The sequence below is a fragment of the Rana temporaria genome, chromosome 10 (assembly GCF_905171775.1).
Source record: "Rana temporaria chromosome 10, aRanTem1.1, whole genome shotgun sequence".
NCBI classification, from domain to species: domain Eukaryota; kingdom Metazoa; phylum Chordata; class Amphibia; order Anura; family Ranidae; genus Rana; species Rana temporaria.
This window is the reverse complement of record NC_053498.1, coordinates 70948214-70966453: the sequence shown is the minus strand read 5'-3', so window position 1 is coordinate 70966453 and position 18240 is coordinate 70948214. Positions and strand designations below refer to the sequence as shown.

Below are 18240 nucleotides of genomic sequence, written 5' to 3'. Positions count from 1 at the left end.
CTAGAAGTATGTGTTTTTGTCCTGGGTTGGAGAGAAATCCAGGAAGAGCTGGATGACTCACAAGCAGCATCACTGGGACCTCCCCCCTACTTCTCGAATGTTCTGGAACCTTCTAGAAGAATGGGAAGAGAGGTAAGGTGGAGCTGCCTGGAGTATTCTGAGGACCCTGACCAATTCCCAACTAGGGTTTGCAGGGGGCAGGCACCCTCACATACTCTGGGTCAGCCCAGCTGGGGAGGAGTTGTTCAGATGGAAGCTGGAGATGGAGTGTTAGGCTCTCATGGCCTTTGAGAGAGCTCCCCAGTCTGGGGGGGTGGGGTGGCCTTGTTGTTTCCAGGAACAACAAGAACAGCCAGGAGGGCTGGTGAGTGACACAGAGTCAGGAGGACTGGGAGGCATGCCTGACAGGCCTGGGATGGAGCTGTCTGGTATGGGTGCAGAGCCAGTTAGGAGGACTGTGGGGGCTTGAGCAGTGGAAAGGGGCAGCTGCAGCCAGGAGGGCTAGCAGAGACGTGTAATCATGGGAGGCAGGTGAGGCAGAGCAAAACAAAAAACGATCGAACTTCGAGGGTTAAAGCTCAGCGACCGGGGGGGGGGGGGTATGTAGACTTCTTGTCAGAGGCACTGTGCTTAATGGACAGCTTGGAGCCTTGGACCAATGGTAAAGTACCATTGGCCCCAGCTGTCCAATAAATAAGTGCTGTAGTGAAGGCTGCCCTCTCACTGCAGTGTCATAGAAGGTGGCGTGTGTCTAAAAGACACATGCTCCCTTCCAGCCCAGCCCTCTTAACTAGAAGGAAAAAACATGGGTTTATGGGTATAAAGCCTCGTACACAAGATTAGTCCATCCGATGACAACGGTCTGAAGGACCGTTGTCATAGGTTAACCGATGAAGCTGACTGATGGTCCGTCGTGCCTACACACCATCGGTTAAAAAAACAATCGTGTCAGAACTCGGTGACGTAAAACACAACGACGTGCTGAAAAAACGAAGTTCAATGCTTCCAAGCATGCGTCGACTTGATCCTGAGCATGCGTGGATTTTTAACCGATGGTTGTGCCTACTAACCATCGGTTTTGACCTATCGGTTAGGAATCCATAGGTTAAATTTAAAGCAAGTTGGCTTTTTTTTAACCTATGGATAAATAACCTATGGGGCCCACACACGATCGGTTTTGACCGATGAAAACGGTCCATCAGACCGTTGTCCTCTGGTTAACCTATCGTGTGTACGAGGCCTACGATTTAACCATAATGCCATGTTTATCTTGCACAGTTAAGAGGGAGAAGGAAAATCTTCTACTGGTAAAACGGTACTGTTTTAATCAAGCTAAATCGTATATTATTATGCTATATGTTAAAACATAAAAATGTATTATTTATCAATTTACTGTGAAATTACTGGTTTGAAGTTATCGCTCTAACGTTTAACGGCATATGTAACCTTTGTGTATCTGGCTCTGATACTAGCCAGTGCCTCACCAGCCACTGACCTTACCTCATGTCCCTGGCCTGAAGAGGTGGTACTGGGAGCAGTAGCCACATGTGGGACAGCTAGCACTAAGGACTACCTATATCTGCAACACCAAGGGGCCCGCGGTCTCTGCCTGCAAAGGACATTTTCTTTGGGTCTGGCTGAGCCAGTGTCAGACTCTTTATAACAGCGCTAGCTGGTCCTGGGAGTGATAGTCTGCAAGCAAGTGTATGTGGTGGAGGTGAGAGAGAAGAGATTGTATATACCGGAGTGTATATAGTTTAGTCCCTCTATATTTTTTAATCAAGTCGGCATCCCATATGCACCCTATCCCTATCCCCATCCAAGTTGTATTTCCCTAATAAAACAAAAAACAAAACAAAGTACAAGGATTGTTTCTTGAGTGTCTGGAAATTTGTGTGCCTGGCTGTGCAGGGCGGGAGATGGACAACAATCACCAGCAACCCCTTACCGCTACATATATTAAAACGTAAGTCAGTGATTCTGATTTGGGCAGCGTTTAGGCCAGCGGAGAAGGCCTTGCTGGCCCTGATGTCCCACCACTGATACAAAATAAGTTATTATTTTCCATGCATACTTACCAATGATGTGTTTTCAAGGAAGTCATCCTAAAAAAACAGAAAATTGTTATGTTAGAGAAAGGATACTCCATTTGATCTGTCTGTCTAAAAAAGTACAGAGCTTATTACAAAAGTTCATACTAAAAAAATTGTCATGTCATCTGACCTGTTTGCATCCAGAACAATTTTTTTTATTTTACACACACAGGTTGAAATCTAATTTCCCACTAGAAAATTATGGGATACCTGTATTGCTGTCACCCTCAGCTTAATAAGATTTTATCATAATGTTTTTTCCAGAAGCCTGCTAATTAGGGTTGTCCAGATACCGATACTAGTATCGGTACCGATACCAAGCATTTCCCTGAGTACTTGTACTCGGGGAAAATGCTCCGATGCTTCACCTGATACCTGACTGTCCCTGTATCCTCCTCCAGTTCTCCATCCGTGCTGCTCTCCCCCTCCCGCACACCAAAACTCATGGAGCGGGCAAGGAGGGCATTAATCAGAGAGGCAGCACAGAGACCTAAGGTAACCCTGGAGGAGCTGCAGAGTTCCACAGCAGAGACTGGAGTATATGTACATAGGGCGTCAATAAGCCGTATGCTTCATAGAGTTGGGCTTTATGGCAGAGTGGTCAGAAGAAAGCCATTACTTTCAGCAAAAAACAAAATGGCAAGTTTTGAGTTTGTGAAAAGGCATATGGGAGACTCCCAAAATGTATGGAGGAAGGTGCTCTGGTCTGATGAGACTAAAATTGAACTTTTTGGCCATCAAAGAAAACGCTATGTCTGGCACAAACCCAACACATCACATCACCCAAAGAACACCATCAGTAGTTGGGACTGGGAAACTGGTCAGAGTTGAGGGAAAGATGGATGGTGCTATATACAGGGATATTCTTGAGCAAAACCTGTACCACTCTGTGTGTGATTTGAGGCTAGGACAGAGGTTCACCTTCCAGTAGGACAATGACCCCAAACACACTGCTAAAGCAACACTTGAGTGGTTCAAGGGGAAACATGTAAATGTGTTGGAATGGCCTAGTCAAAGCTCAGACCTCAATCCAATAGAAAATCTGTGGTCAGACTTAAAGATTGCTGTTCACAAGCGCAAACCAATGGACTTGAAGGAGCTGGGGCAGTTTTGCAAGGAGGAATGGGCAACAATTCCAGTGGTAAGATGTGGCAAGCTCATAGATACTTATCCAAAGCGACTTGGAGCTGTGATAGCCACAAAAGGTGGATCTACAAAGTATTGACTTTAGGGGGGTGAATAGTTATGCACATTGACCTTTTCTGTTATTTTGTCCTATTTGTGGTTTGCTTCACAATAATAATAAAAAAAAACATCTTCAAAGTTGTGGGCATGTTCTGTAAATTAAATGATGCAAATCCTCAAAACAATCCATGTTAGTTCCAGGATGTGAGGCAACAAAGCACAAAAAATGCCAAGGGGGTAAATACATTTGCAAGGCACTGTAAGTGCATGGAGTGACAACAGCAGACAGAGGGACACAATAAACAAACTGGGACACACTGGGAGCAAGGCTAGAAACAACCTGAGACACACTGGGAGTAAAGCTGTAAACAAGAGGGCACATACTGGGATCAAGGCAAGAAACAACCTGGGACGGGATCTAGGGGGGGCAACAGGGCAATTGCCCCCCCCTGAAAATATCACACGGACAATCCCGTGCAGCCTCTGCCTGAGTCTCTCTCGGTCTCACACGATCAGCCGATCAGCGGCGAGAGAGAGAGAGACTCATCTAATGTAATTATGCTGCCTGGACTAGGAGGAGGAGGTGGGTGGAGCCTCTCCCTGCACTGGTTGCTAGCTCCTGGGCCGCTTGGCATCTAGCAACGAGTGACGTCAGTGAGTCACGTCGGACTCGGAGTCTCAGAGCTGACGTGACACTGACAGGAGCCACAGGGGAACAGTTGTTGCTGCAGAGTTAGACAGAGAGTTCCTTTGGCTTTGGGACAGCCTAAGTGCCTAACCTCAGGTTTTAAAGTGGTGTGCTGCTGTTACTATTAATCCGTTCTGCTAACTGCACTAAAATGTCCAGCATCCACAGTCAGTCATGGCAGAGTGCCAGCATTCTTCCTTCTCCATCTCTGAACGTGTTGGCCTCACCCACCGGCACCTCCTCCCTCCATCTTGTCCACACTACAGGCCTCCGCCCCTGAGTGAGAGTTGGCTCCACCCACCTCCTCCCTCCATCATCTCCACCTTGCAATCTGCAGAGAGGTGTGAATACAGGAAGAAGAAAGCTGCAGACAGTTGCATTTACGGGTCCTGGATCCATCTCCACTCCATTGCTCCTGCATAGGAGCCCCACCCCCCACCAGAGCACCAAAATATTTGACTAAAAGTGAGTAAAAGAATAAATGAATGTTGTGTCAAATCGCAAAATACATGTGTGCTACTGCCATGTATGAAAACAAAAATGCCCTTTTAGTCTTGAGTTGTTCGATCCTAACCCCTTTAGCTGCGGATTATTTTACACCCCCCTTATGACCAGGCCATTTTTTGCATTACTGCACTCTGTTACTTTAAATGACTGACAATTGCGCGGTCGTGCGCCAATGTACCCAAGTAAAATTTATGTCCTTTTTTTCTCACAAATAGAGCTTTCTTTTGGTGGTATTTGATCACCTCTGCGGTTTTTATTTTTTGTAATATGTACAGAAAAAGAGCGACAATTTTGAAAAATAAAGCAATATTTTTTGCTTTTTACTATAAAAAAATGTCTTCATCAACTTAAGCCAATATGTATTCTGCTACATATTTTTGGTAAAAAAAATCCCAATAAGCGTATATTGATTGGTTTGCGCAAAAAAAAATCCTGGCAGTGCCCCTCCCGAGACTAGACTATGGATCCGCCTTTGCCTGGGACACACTAAGAGTAATGCTGGAAACAAAAGGGCACACACTGGGATCAAGGCAAGAAACAACCTGGGACACAAGTCTGGGAGCAAGGCAAGAAACAACCTGGGGCACACTGGGAGTAAGGCTGGAAACAACCTGGGACACACTGGGAGTAAGGCTGGAAACAACCTGGGGCACACTGGGATTAAGACTGGAAACAACCTGAGACACACTGGGAGTAAGGCTGGAAACAACCTGGGGCACACTGGGAGTAAGGCTGGAAACAACCTGGGACACACTGGGAGTAAGGCTGGAAACAACCTGGGGCACACTGGGAGTAAGGCTGGAAACAACCTGGAGCACACTGGGATTAAGGCTGGAAACAACCTGGGGCACACTGGGAGTAAGGCTGGAAACAACCTCGGACACACTGAGAGCATGGAAATAATCAAGCTATGACACATTGGGAGCAAGGCTGGAAACAAGCAGGCACACACAGGCAGCAAGGCAAGAAACAACCTGGGACACACTGGAAGCAAGCAGGTCCACTCTGGGAGAAAGCATGGCGGTGTTCTGGCAAATATTTACACTGTATCATGTATGTTCAAGTTTCTAGCTGGTGGTTGCCACAGCCACATTGTTTTAGAGCATGTTCCAGGATTGTGCGTGATGGGAATATGGATGGTTGCCTGGAACCAAGCTGAGACACAGTAGGACAGGGGTCCCCAAACTGCGGCCAGAGGGCCAGATGTGGCCCTTTGCTAGCCTTTATCTGGCCCTTGGGGCACAATTCCTCCCACTGATACGAGGCACTATTCCTCCCACTGACAAAAACAATGGGGCACTATATCGTCCACCAATACCAATGATGGGATACTATTCCTCCTCCTAATAGGGGGAATACTCCTCCTCCTAATGACCACCAACCCTGAGGCCATATTTGTTCTCACTGATGCCTGTGAAATTTTCTTCCCCTGCTGGCCACAATCCGGCCCACCTAAAGTCTGAAGGGCAATACAGTGGCCCTTTGTTTGAAAAGTTTGGAGACCCCTGCAGTAGGAGCAAGGCTGACAACAAGCTGGGAGAAATAGGAACGCTGAAGATCAGAAGAGGCACAGGAAACCACTTGTTGATCACATAGGTGGGTGGTTGGCTGCTAGAATTGCTCAAACACAGAGCAATCCCCATGCTAGCCTTTTAAGACAACGCCCCCGCTGTGATTGGCTGGAAACATGCGGCTGCACACAGAGGGAAAGACCCAGCAGTGGAGCGTGAAACAGGTGCAGCAATACAAGAGGTGGCATTTCTGTACTCTCATTCATAATGACATTACTTTTCTACTAAATTACTATACCAAAGTGCCATACCATAAATACGTCTTGTTGCAGGGTTACAGTCAACTGTTTATGGAATATATTTATGAGTGACAACACAGAAAATCCCTATTATTGTCTGCTCTGTCAGTCATGTAAAAATTAAAGAACAGAGAGTAAGCTCATGATTCTAGGAATGGGAGTGTGCACAGCCACATATGTACTGTATACTGGTATGGGATCAGAGTTCAATTCTTTTGTGTGTCAGAGCAAATAATGTCACCCAGTTGATTGGGAAAGATTCATCACCAGGCACTGGATCTGCCCTTTCAAAGTTGAATCCCAGTTTGAGAGACTCGAGTCACCCATCTCTACTTGATATTCTGTCTGTTGCTCTGGACACGAAGGCAAATGCTGAGTAATGTCTTTTATTTAGAGAATGTGACAAAACCCCACAAACCAAGAAACTTGCTTAGTAAGCAGGATGTCATAATGGAACAACTTTCAATAGTTTAATAATATCTGAGTGGTTTTGGCTTGACTAGGTTCAATGTGCTTTACCAGCTTTTTGCTCATTTCTATCACATGGGATCAAAATTTCAGTATTTCTTTCTTCTGATTGGTGATTGGCTTTGTTTTTACAAATGGACTTTGCATTCAAACAAGATATCTTTACCTGCCGACTTTAAATATTTTTGACTGATTCCCCAGGCAGTTATCTTTTCTGAGCTGTCATTTTAAATGCATTTTAGCCCATAAGCTATCTGGCTATAGAAATTGCAACTGGAATGTACCATTGGAAAATCATATAACTCCATGAATAGAAACATGGCAGAGATGGCAGACCCCTAGTGTTTAGCCAACAAAGCCCTGATAGGGACCTGCCTGCACCACAGCCAGCACCTTATGCAGGGGACAATGTGCTTTTTGCTCACTTGTCTGCGCTGCTGCAACAGGAGCTTTCCAAAGCTTTTGCAATTATTACTACAGACCTTAAACGTGATATCCAAGGTATAGGTGAAAGATTTGATATAATTGAATCTAAGGTGGGCAGTACTGTTGCAAGGGTTAACCAAAACTTCATCATGATCACAGAGCTCCAGAACAGATTAGAGGAGGCCTATACAAAAATTGAAGACCTGAAAAACCGGTCCCGTCGTTACAATGTGCACATTAGAGGCCCCCCAGAAACTCATACTGATTTGGAAGGGGCCATTCTGGAGTTAATAAAAGAACTGATTCCCAATATATCCACACATCAGATGGAAATCGATAGAATCCATCGTGCCCTGACTGCCCCCAGGTCGGAAGGCCTGCCACGGGACATAATAGTTAAGCCACACTATTATCACATGAAGGAGAAGTTGATGTTTGTGGCTAGAAACAGACAGGACCTCTCCCTGTTTGGTGCACCTATCCAGCTTTTTATGGATATAGGCCCATCTACAGTACAGAAACTGAGAAACATGAAGCCTTTATTACAGCAGCTGATGAACCGACAGATAAAGTACAGATGGGCATTTCAATTTATATTATCATTTACATATAAAGGTAAACCTCACTCCTTTTCTACATTTCAAGACCGAGAAGATTTACTACTGGAATTGGGGATAATTTCTCATGAATCCCAGGCCGCCTCATCTTCCTATCAGGCGAACCGCCCCATTTCGCCATTGTGGTTGGAGCAATGGGCATCATCGGCTAGGAGATCTTCCCCAATCAGCTAATTCCCTGATGGCTTCACATCCCCCTTTCATGGGGGTGAAATCTATGTTCCTGTAGGGCTGGATTTGACCTGTTGCTGATAGTGGAGTCGCCACTATCATACCCATTTGAGATTTCCTGTTCAGTAAATGGTTGCACTTAGCTAAATTCCTCCTACCTTTGTACGGCCTTAATGTCAGTTGGCTGCAAAATGCTATCGACAGATGTCAGTTTCCTCTGGGAGCAGCCTTGCTACCCTCTTATAAACATACTACCAGAGGAAAGTTGGATGTGATCACACCAGGCTGCTCTTGGCTTCTGGGACACTGGAAAGGGAGATCTGCTTAGTTAAATAGGGTTTCAAAAGTTGCAATCGTTAAATGTTATTTCCTGTTTTTATTTTTATTTCCATGATCTTTGGGTCGGGGTGAACATGCATGCCCCTTCAGTGAGATTACCTTCTTCGGATGATGAGGGTGACCTCATGACTTTTATCCCGGACATTCTTTCCGGGTAGGGTTGTGACCCACTCATGTAGATGTTACTTGATGTTTATTATGCCTTGTAAACTAGGCCTTTGGCCAAATGTTCTACTCTCTTTTCTACTCATTTACCTTTCTTTCCTATTCTTTTACCCATCCCAACCCTGGACTCTGGTTCCACGCTCTAGTCTTGCTGTCCTGTTTTGGATACCAATGGGGACTATGAAACCTGGCTCTGAGAATCTGGCCTCTTAACTCCATGGATCAAGGTGAGTGTGCTCTGCCCTACCAGGATGACTAAGATTTATTCCACCAAATACTCTATAATTACCCATAATGTGTATGGATTTAATTCCCCTATCAAAAGAACTAAAGCCGTTCAATACTACCACTCAGAGGGCTGATGTCCTGTTGTTACAGGAAACTCACTTCTCAGCCCCTAGATACCTTAGTGTTCGATATCCATGGTATTATTTGTCTTCTGGCCCTGAGAAAAAACGGGGGGGGGGGGTGCTAGTATGTTTTTCTAATAAGACCCCTTTCATCATTATCACTATAATTAAAGACAAGAATGGCAGCTATATCATAGGGCTTATTTATTTCCTATTATGCCCCAAACTCTGGACAGGTGGATTTTTTTAGCAGGATGTTGGCGGTGTCACTGCCTAAAGTACAGGGTCAGGTGATTTTGGACGGCGATAGTAATATTCCATTGGATCGGATTCTAGATAAATCTGACCCTGCCAAGGCGATTTTGAAACAAGTACATAAAAACAGCAGCAAAGTGGCACTCTTGTTAAATTTTTATGATTTTATCGATGCCTGGTGCGAGGCCTACCCCTCCACTAGAGATTACACTCACTTTTCACAGGTGCACCATACATATTGTCAAATAGACCATATTTTTGTACACACTTCATTACTATCGTACATAACGTCAGTGAAAATACTGTCTGTCCGTCCCCTGGTCAGATCATTCTCTGATAAAGTTATCTTTGACTGTTCTTTGGACTAAATCACACCCCTCTTCATGTCCTGGGGGCGTCCTCTAAGTGTTTTCAGGGCTGTGGGCAGGAAGTTACAGCCTACCACATTTGATGGCAATGCCCCAAGGTATGGCGGTTCTGGATCAGAGTTTACTATTACATTTTTACTCTCACTCAAATTACCTGACCAAGTTATAAAATTACAATATCAAGGAACTTGAGGTCGGCGGCTATACCATTTGACCAACTCAAACATAAACTTTTCTGGCTTATGTTAAATGAATGGTTGACAGCAATCTTACAGGATGAATTGAAGGTGTTTGAAAAGGTATGGGGTCCATGGATCGGATATTTGCCTAATGATCCCTCTTCTTTTCTCTCTTCCTTCTTTCTTTCCTCTCTTCTTCTTGTTTCCCCCCCCTTTTTTTCTCTTTTTCTCTTCTTTCTGGATTTTGTTATTGAGGGGCCTGGACTGCTTGCTTTCACGTTTTTGGGGGATAGATCATCTTCTGCTACTTGAGGGGAGAGATGCACATTCCTCAGCGTGGGGGGGGGCATATTTTGGATACTGTTCAACTGAGTTGATACCATTACATAGAAGGACATACCTGAGATGTTTAGGTTTTGCAGTCTGTCCTACAGTTTGCTTTGGAGATTAACAATCAAGACTGTTTTTAATAGAACATCATTATTACAGATTATGATTATTTACCTATAAACATAAGAGGCAAGTTGCCTCCGGGAGTATGGCCTATGGCCATGTGGAGTGTGGCAATATGTTCTTCACTTATGCAATTATAAAATTTCATTTTCCATTTTTGTACGGTATGATATCCAGATTTTGGAAGTGCTGTATTGTTCAGAATCAATGCTGAACTCTCTTTAATTTTGTGCTGTGAAAAACTTCAACAAAAATACATATATATATATATATGTGTATATATGAAGACTATAAAAATTTAAAATATATATATATATATATATATATATATATATATATATATATATATATATATAAAAGGGGGGACAAACTGTAATGGTTGGGAATTGAAATAGAAAAAAAAAGAGAGATAGGAAAGCTCCAGTCCATCCAATCAGCAGTATGCTTTAATGAGATGTATTAAAATAATACCATGGTACATAATACATTATAAAATAGCATAGAGGCGTATTGTGATAAACTGCATGGTGTAAGATAAAATTCCATAAACATACAATTTAAAATTTAGGAATAATACACAAGAATGTCAGGAAAAACACAGCAATTGTCTGTGTAGATAGAGGGATACATACAGTATATATGTACACACATACATACTATATATATATATATATATATATATATATATATATATATATATATAGACACACACACACACATGTGGGATAGGACAAAGTGTTTAAATGTGAATATCCAGAATGTTTCCCTGCAGCATAATTTTTGAAAACTTTCGGGCCTTCTGTGGATATGTTATGATGAGTAAGGAAGTGCCTGGGTACATTATGGTCCTCTTCTCCCTCCTCAATGAACCTCCTGTGTTCTCCAAAGCCAGCCCTTACTATGCGAACGGTGCGGCCCACATAGAGGAGATAACAAAGGCAGGACACTCCATAAACCACAAATTCAGTGGAACAGCTAAAAAAGCTTTTTTTAGGGTAAGTCTTGCCCGAGGTGTAATTATATGTCTTTTGGCGGTGCTGTACAAAATGACACATCTTGCATCCAATCTTTTTTGCATTGGAGCATACCTGTTAAATTGCAAAAAGAAACCAGAGATCTAGAAGGGGTGGTAACAGAATGGGAAATCCTACTGGGGCAACAATGTTTTAAACGTTATGGGCTCTTCCATAAATCACCCTAGATCTATCTGGCAAAATGGGCCCTAACTTGGGGTTCTCTAGGATACCCCAATGACGCTGAATGATGTTTTCCATCTTTTTATGTTTAAAATTATATTGGGTATGGAACTTGACTTCTGTAATGGTTATGGAAGATGCAGAACTACTGTTTGAGGTTAGGGATAGACAATCTTTAAAGACTTGATTGACTAAATCAGGGTCATATTCATTATCTATAAACCTATCTACAAGGATGTTCCCCATGGCTAGGTAATCCTCATCTCGGGTGCAGGTTTTTCTCGGGTGGCAAAATTGGCCCTTATGGATATTTTGTTTCCATTTGGGGTGGTGGCAGCTAGCAAAATGGAGATATGAGTTCCTGCAGATGGCTTAAAATAGGTTTTAGATACAATGCAGCATTCTGCATGTGATAACTCCACATCCCAAAAGACTAGAGATGTGGGGTTACACACGAGTAAAAAAAATTCCCAAATGGTTATTGTTGCAGTATTGGACAAACGGGGCAATAGAGGTAGAGGGGCCATTCCCATATGACGATCACATCATCAATATATCTGCCCTAGTATATCATCTGTGAGGCAAAGGGGTTACCTCTCCAGATGCATGACTCCTCCCACCAGCCCATGGTGAGATTAGCACAGCAAGGTGCAAAGGAAGCAACCATGGCAGTGGCATGCATCTCGAGATAGTAACCCCCAGGTGTTTTAAATAATTATGCTCCAAACAGATTTGTACACTGTCCAGCACAAACTGGGCTTGTTTATGGTTAAGGTGAGGTTATTTTGTTAGAAAATGTCCTACTGTGGTGAGCCCAACCTCATGGGGGATTTATATATAGAGTGATGTAACATCAAGGGATAACCAAGTGTAGGAGACCACCCATGTGTAGTTGGAGAGAGTCTCCAACAATTGAAAGGAATCTCACACATAAGAGGGTAAGGGCTGGACTATAGGTTGAAGGAAGCAGTCAATATACTGGGAAAGGCCACTAGTAAAGCTATACCTAGCAATAATGGGTCTTCCGGGAGGAAAGATGGGGTCTTTGTGCACCTTAGGTAGGTGGTAAAAGTATGAGTGCTTGTACAATTCTTTTTAAAGAAATTGGTATTCTCCCAAATTAATGACCTTGTCATGGTAGGCTTGGTTAACTAGTGCCTTCAATTTAGACTTAAATGCATCAAGTTTTTTGTAGATGTTTTGGTCTGACAATAATCTGCCTCTTTAAACTGACCTATTTTGTATTACTATGCCCTCTCCCTTGTCCGCCTGTTTGATTATTAGGTCATTGTTTTGTGAAGTCTGTCTAGTGCCTGTTTTTCTTTATGGGTCAGATTTTGATGTTTGTAATTGACATAATGAGCAGAAGAGCATAGTTGTTTTAATTCTGCAAAAGTAACATGGTAAAAGGCATCTATAAAGGAGCTCTTAGCATGTGTGGGGTAAAAAGTGGCAGGAGGTTTCAAGTCTGTGTGTATAACTGAAGCGTATGAAAACGGTGCAAAAGAAGGATAACCCTCACAGCTCTGTTCAGTCTAGAGTTCCTCTAGAATCTCTAACACCTTCAAATCTTCTTCATTGTAGTCGCATTGGAGGAGGAGGATGCGGAGATGTCATAGTTCTGGGACTTCTTAAGATTAAAATACCGCTTAAGAGTGAGTTTCTAGATAAAACTATTAAAGTCTTTAACTACTTCCCACCCGGCCACTGCACATTTACGGCCGGGTGGGTGCTCTCTCCTTCTGAGTGGACGTTCAGGAACGCCCCTCAGAAGGAGGGGGATCGCGCACGCACATTCCCGCGCATTAGCGCGATTCCGATGCACTCGTGTCACCCGGACACATCGCATCATAGATAGGCAGGAGGGATCTGTGATTGGCCCCCCTGATCACATGACAGCCGTGTCCAATCACAGCCGTAATGTGATGTAAACAGCTGGTTGCTAGGTGATCGTCTCTCCTCTCCTCACACAGAAGTCGTCAGTGAGGAGGGTGGATCGCTGCTGCTGGCTGGTGATCATTGAGTTTGTAGCTGTTTTTTTCAGCTTTTTACTCACTGATCACCAGTCTAGTGTCCCACACAGTGTAAAACACAAAGTAAACAAACATGTCTCCAAAACACATGTCCCACATAGTAAAAACACCTACCCCCCACATATGTAACAGTAAAATCACATGTCCCAATGATCATTTGCACACATATGTCTGTGATCACCTGCGCACATCTGTACATGATCATTTGCGTACATATGTCTGTGATCACACGAACCAATTATTATACACTTAACGGATGTAGAATACATTTTTGCTTAAATTTATGACAAAATTCGATTTTACTAGATTTTTTTTAAAATAGACGAAAATATATTTTTTTTTCCAAATTCCCGTTTTTTTTTTTGCTTATATCGCAAAAAAACAAAAAAAAAACGGGGTCATGAATAAATACCACCAAATGAAAAGCTCTATTTGTGTGAACAAAATGATAAAAATTTCATTTGGGTACAGTGTAGCATGACCGTGCAATTGTCATTGAAAATGCGAGAGCGCTGAAAGCTGAAAATTGGTCTGTGTAAACAGCGCTCGTCGCCATATTACGTTCCACGCTGGAACGCATATGGCAACCACGCACTGACGTCATCGTCCGGCGCCGCGTGCGTTCCAGTGTGGAACGCGGAAGTGCCAAGCGTAATTAACGCTCAATTCGGCACATATGCTGTATCCTAATAAATAGAACAGTGTGTCTACTACACGCTATTCTATTATTGTCAGCCGTAGCCGGACCAAGCTACATACAAGCTACTGGAATATCCCCTCAACTGAATAGCAGCGCAACCTGGATCCATGATACCTCTTAGTTATCCACTGCCTCATTCCATGCTGCCGATCTTACTGCTGTGGCTGGGGACACCCTAAGATATCCTGCACCAGGAGACCTTCCATGACAGAATCCCATTGCTGCTACAATACTCTGCGTACTCTCATCCTCTGCAAACGGATAAGTACCATTACTACTATGCTGCTTGGCATTACTTGTTGTGCTTTTAAGTAACAGTTGTGGAAAATCTTAAAGGCACATACACTCTCAGATTATTTAAGCTAAAGTTACTTCTCTCAAGTAATTGCTAATTGCATACAGTATTTTCATATGCTGCGTGCTTGACATTTGTTGCTAATTGCACACAGTATTTTCATATGCTACGTGCTTGACATTTGTTGTTAATTGTATACGGCCTTATGCCCTAAAATACTGAACATGTTCTCTGTACCTTTTCAACGCTAGGGGTTGAAGGCACGTTGTAATACCTCCACCCTTAGTAGCTCAACGCATTCTTTTATGTGAAAGAGATGATGTAGTGAACCCCCAAACTCCTGTTCACTGATTGGAGTGATGCCTGGGGTCCAGTACTGATATTCACATCGCATAGAGAGCTGCATTGAAATCTTTCCTAACCTGCAGTTGTGGTTCACTCACGTTCACCGTAGTTTGTTACAGTCTGGGAAGGAAGGGGGTGAAAGTGCCCAGTATTGATGTGGTTAAAAAGCAAAAAAGGGTTGGGAGAATTAGTTGGGGCAAATTATATTAAACTTTTTTTTAATATAGCTGTTTCCTCAGAGGACAGTATATAAGATGATAAATAAAATATTTTTATTTTGTCTGTGGTATTTTCTTGTGATATATTTTTGTTCGTGTTTCCCACCTCATCTGCCTCTTGTCTTTGTTTTCTTTTTGTGGCCTTCTCGCCTTCTCCAGTGGGTGGAGAGCGTGGATGTTCCCTGAAAAAACTCCAGAATTATGAGGTTCTCTGTGGAAAGAGTTAGGGTATCCCCAAGATTAGCTGATGTTGGGATCTGTGAAGGTTATGTAGATGGGTTGAAAGATGGTTTCAGAACATCAATGTCAGATGTTAAGTCACAGGGATTCCTATTAGAAGGTCAGATCTGACTGGAGGGGAAGCAAAGGATGTGGGAGAATGGTTCCCACTGTCCCCATCCTCATGTTTGTCAGTGTGTGAAAATTAGGAAGGGTCTCTAGGATCTCCAGAAATATTGAGGGGTGACAAGGGTTTACCTAACCACATGTGTTTCATTAGAATATGTCCCTATGCTATTTTATTTCATTTATAATTTATTAAGTACCTTGATATTATTTTAATACATCTCATTAGAGCGTACAGCTGATTGGATGGACTGGAGCTTTCCTATCCTTTCCTTTTTTATATTTATTTTTATTTCCTTCCCATTACCTGTCTTTTCATGCCCAACCATTACAGTTTGTCCTTCTCTTTTTCATACATATACACTATATACACATTTTAATAGTCTTTTTATATATATATATATATATATATATATATACAGGGCTTTTTTTCAGGGGGAACTTGGGGGAACTCAGTTCCACCACCTTTGGCTCTGACCCACTACAATCACTTGTAAACACAGAAGTCTTGTTTCTGCACTCTGTGTGTAACCCCCCTGAACTCTGCACTCTGTATGTAATGCAATTCTGGTATTTAATGGTCTAAGACCCTTCTACTGTTTGTGAAATCTGAACAGGGTCGTGGTTGAGTTCCTGCACCTATTTTCTGAGAAAAAAACTCTGTGTGTATATATATACTGTATATATATATATATATATATATACACACATTTTTTAACTATTAATAAGCTTGTTTTGGCACCTGCATCAGCCCCAAGCTGCGTACAGCCTATGGAGGTGGAAGCAGACACAGCTGCATGTCAAAATTTGACAGCCATACAGAAGTGACTGTACAGCCCTCAACAATCTGGGGTGACTAAAACTGGGCACACAGAATCTGGTGAAGGTGTACATAGTAACAAATCAGCTTCTAACTTCAGCTTGTTTAATTAAGCTTTGACAATAAAACCTAGAAGCTGATTGGTTACCATGTAAATCTCCTCCACTGTGTACAACCTTCAACTCACTGCCTCCCATTCCTTATGTGCCAGTTAACTGGCTCTGTATACCACTGGCTTGCTTTATTTTGCCTTTCATCTAAAAAATATTTCTCCTACACCCACTTCCATCTATCCCCATTAAAGATCTCTCCAGCCCCAAGCAGCAAGCATTCTTGGACCCATTTGAAATGCAAATCTTATGAGAATGCAGCATTTTCTCAGAAGAATCTGGGTCAGAAGCACTTTCATCACAGCCGCAAGCAAAATGAATAACATCTGTTTTAATACAGTATAACTGAAATAGTTTAAAATTCCTAATTCGAAAATTATTTATCCTGATTGGAGTCCAGAGTTGCTCTTAGAATAGCACATAGTAAAAATACATTCTAAAAAGTATACTAAACATAACTTACAGCACTGAGGCTCAAAGTGTTGTCGACCATTTCCAATATATTCTCTATATTTTCTTCTGTCATACCGTAGCGTAGACCCAAATTCACAGATGGTACTGACTGCACCTGCCAGTAAAGTACAATACACAAAACAGACTCACGGCTTGCTGTTAACCAGATCCTACTGTAGGCAAATCAGTAAGCTGCAAAGATACTATGTGAATTTCTTACAAAGAAAGAAAAAAATGAGTTTAACATTTACCAGCATCCTGAATGAAACAACACTCATTGTCTAGTATCTGTTTATGCCTTCCTCCTTTTCCTTTTGCAATATTTTCTTTATTGTTTTGCAAAAAAAAAAAGTGCAAACACTTATGTGGATCAGAGAGCAGTAAGAAAGCAGCAAGTCACATTAAGTATTCTATCTCAGAACATAAACAGTATTTGCACCAATTGGACCAGATAAAGCAGATACACTGGGCTAGATTCAGATAGATTAGCGGATCTTTAGATCTGCGTAATCTATCTGATTTACGATCCGCCGGCACAAATTTGAGAGGCTAGTGCAGTATTCAGAAAGCACTTACCTCGAAACTTGCGCCAGCGGATCGTAAATCCCCCGGCGGAATTCAAATTCCGCGGCTAGGGGGAGTGTAGTATTTAAATCAGGCGCGTCCCCGTGCCGATTTAACGGTGCATGCGCCGTCCGCGAATTTTCTCGGCGTGCATTGCTCCCAATGACGTCGCTAGGACGTCATTGGTTTCGGCGTGAACGTAAATTACGTCCATCCGTATTCGCGACCGACTTACGCAAACGACGTAAAAATTCAAAACTCAGCGCAGTAACGAAGGCCATACTTAACATTGGATACGTCGCATATAACATGGGTAACTATCCGCTGGAAAAAGCCGAACGCAAACGACGTAAAAAAAAAGCGACGGGCGGGCGTTCGTTTCTGAATCGGCGGATCTCCTCATTTGCATATTCGACGCGTATACAAATGGAAGCGCCACCTAGCGGCCGGCGGGAGATTGCAGCCTAAGATCCGACGGTGTAAGTCACTTAGATAAGGGATATTCGAGAGAGGGAATTGAGGAAGAAATTCAACACATTGGAAGGGTTGACCGTGCAACACTTACACTTGAAAGGACTAGAGCGTTACCAGATCCCAAATTTAGGAACGCATTTTTTACCACGTTCTCGAGTCAACATAAACAAATTAAGAATATCATTTGTAAACATTGGGGGATCCTCAAAGAAGATCAAGTGTTGGGACCCTCCCTGCCAAGCAATGCCACAGTTATCTATAGGGGTGCTTCTTCCTTAAAGAATCAAGTTGCCCCCAATGTTATTGACCCGCCAAAAAAAACAACCTTTTTTCCTTTATCCAAAGGCTTTCATCCATGCAGGAAATGCAGGGTATGCCTTGAAAATATACATGGGAGAAAGAAAAGCATTTCTTTCCGGTCTAGCATCACTCAGATGGACTATCCCATGAAGCAATTTTCCACCTGTGCTTCCACATACATAGTTTATCTGATCACCTACCCTTGTGGAAAACAATACGTGGGTCGTACTATCCGGAGTTTTTCCACAAGGGTAGGTGAACATGTTGCAAAAATCAAGAAAGGTAACGATAAACACACAGTGCCCAGACACTA

General features: G+C 42.8%; 1 protein-coding gene across 1 annotated transcript in view; it reads right to left on the bottom strand.

Moving 5' to 3' along the window:
* The window catches only part of CXCR5 (C-X-C motif chemokine receptor 5), a 34315-nt gene extending 17459 nt beyond the window's left edge, over positions 1 to 16856 (bottom strand). The window contains exons 1-2 of the mRNA XM_040325423.1: positions 16600 to 16856; positions 2079 to 2105 (exon numbers count right to left, since the gene is read on the bottom strand). Of these exons, the coding sequence (XP_040181357.1) occupies positions 2079 to 2105; positions 16600 to 16662 (90 nt within the window). The 5' untranslated portion in view covers positions 16663 to 16856. The remainder of the gene's footprint in view (positions 1 to 2078; positions 2106 to 16599) is intronic.
* Positions 16857 to 18240: the final 1384 nt, after the last annotated feature.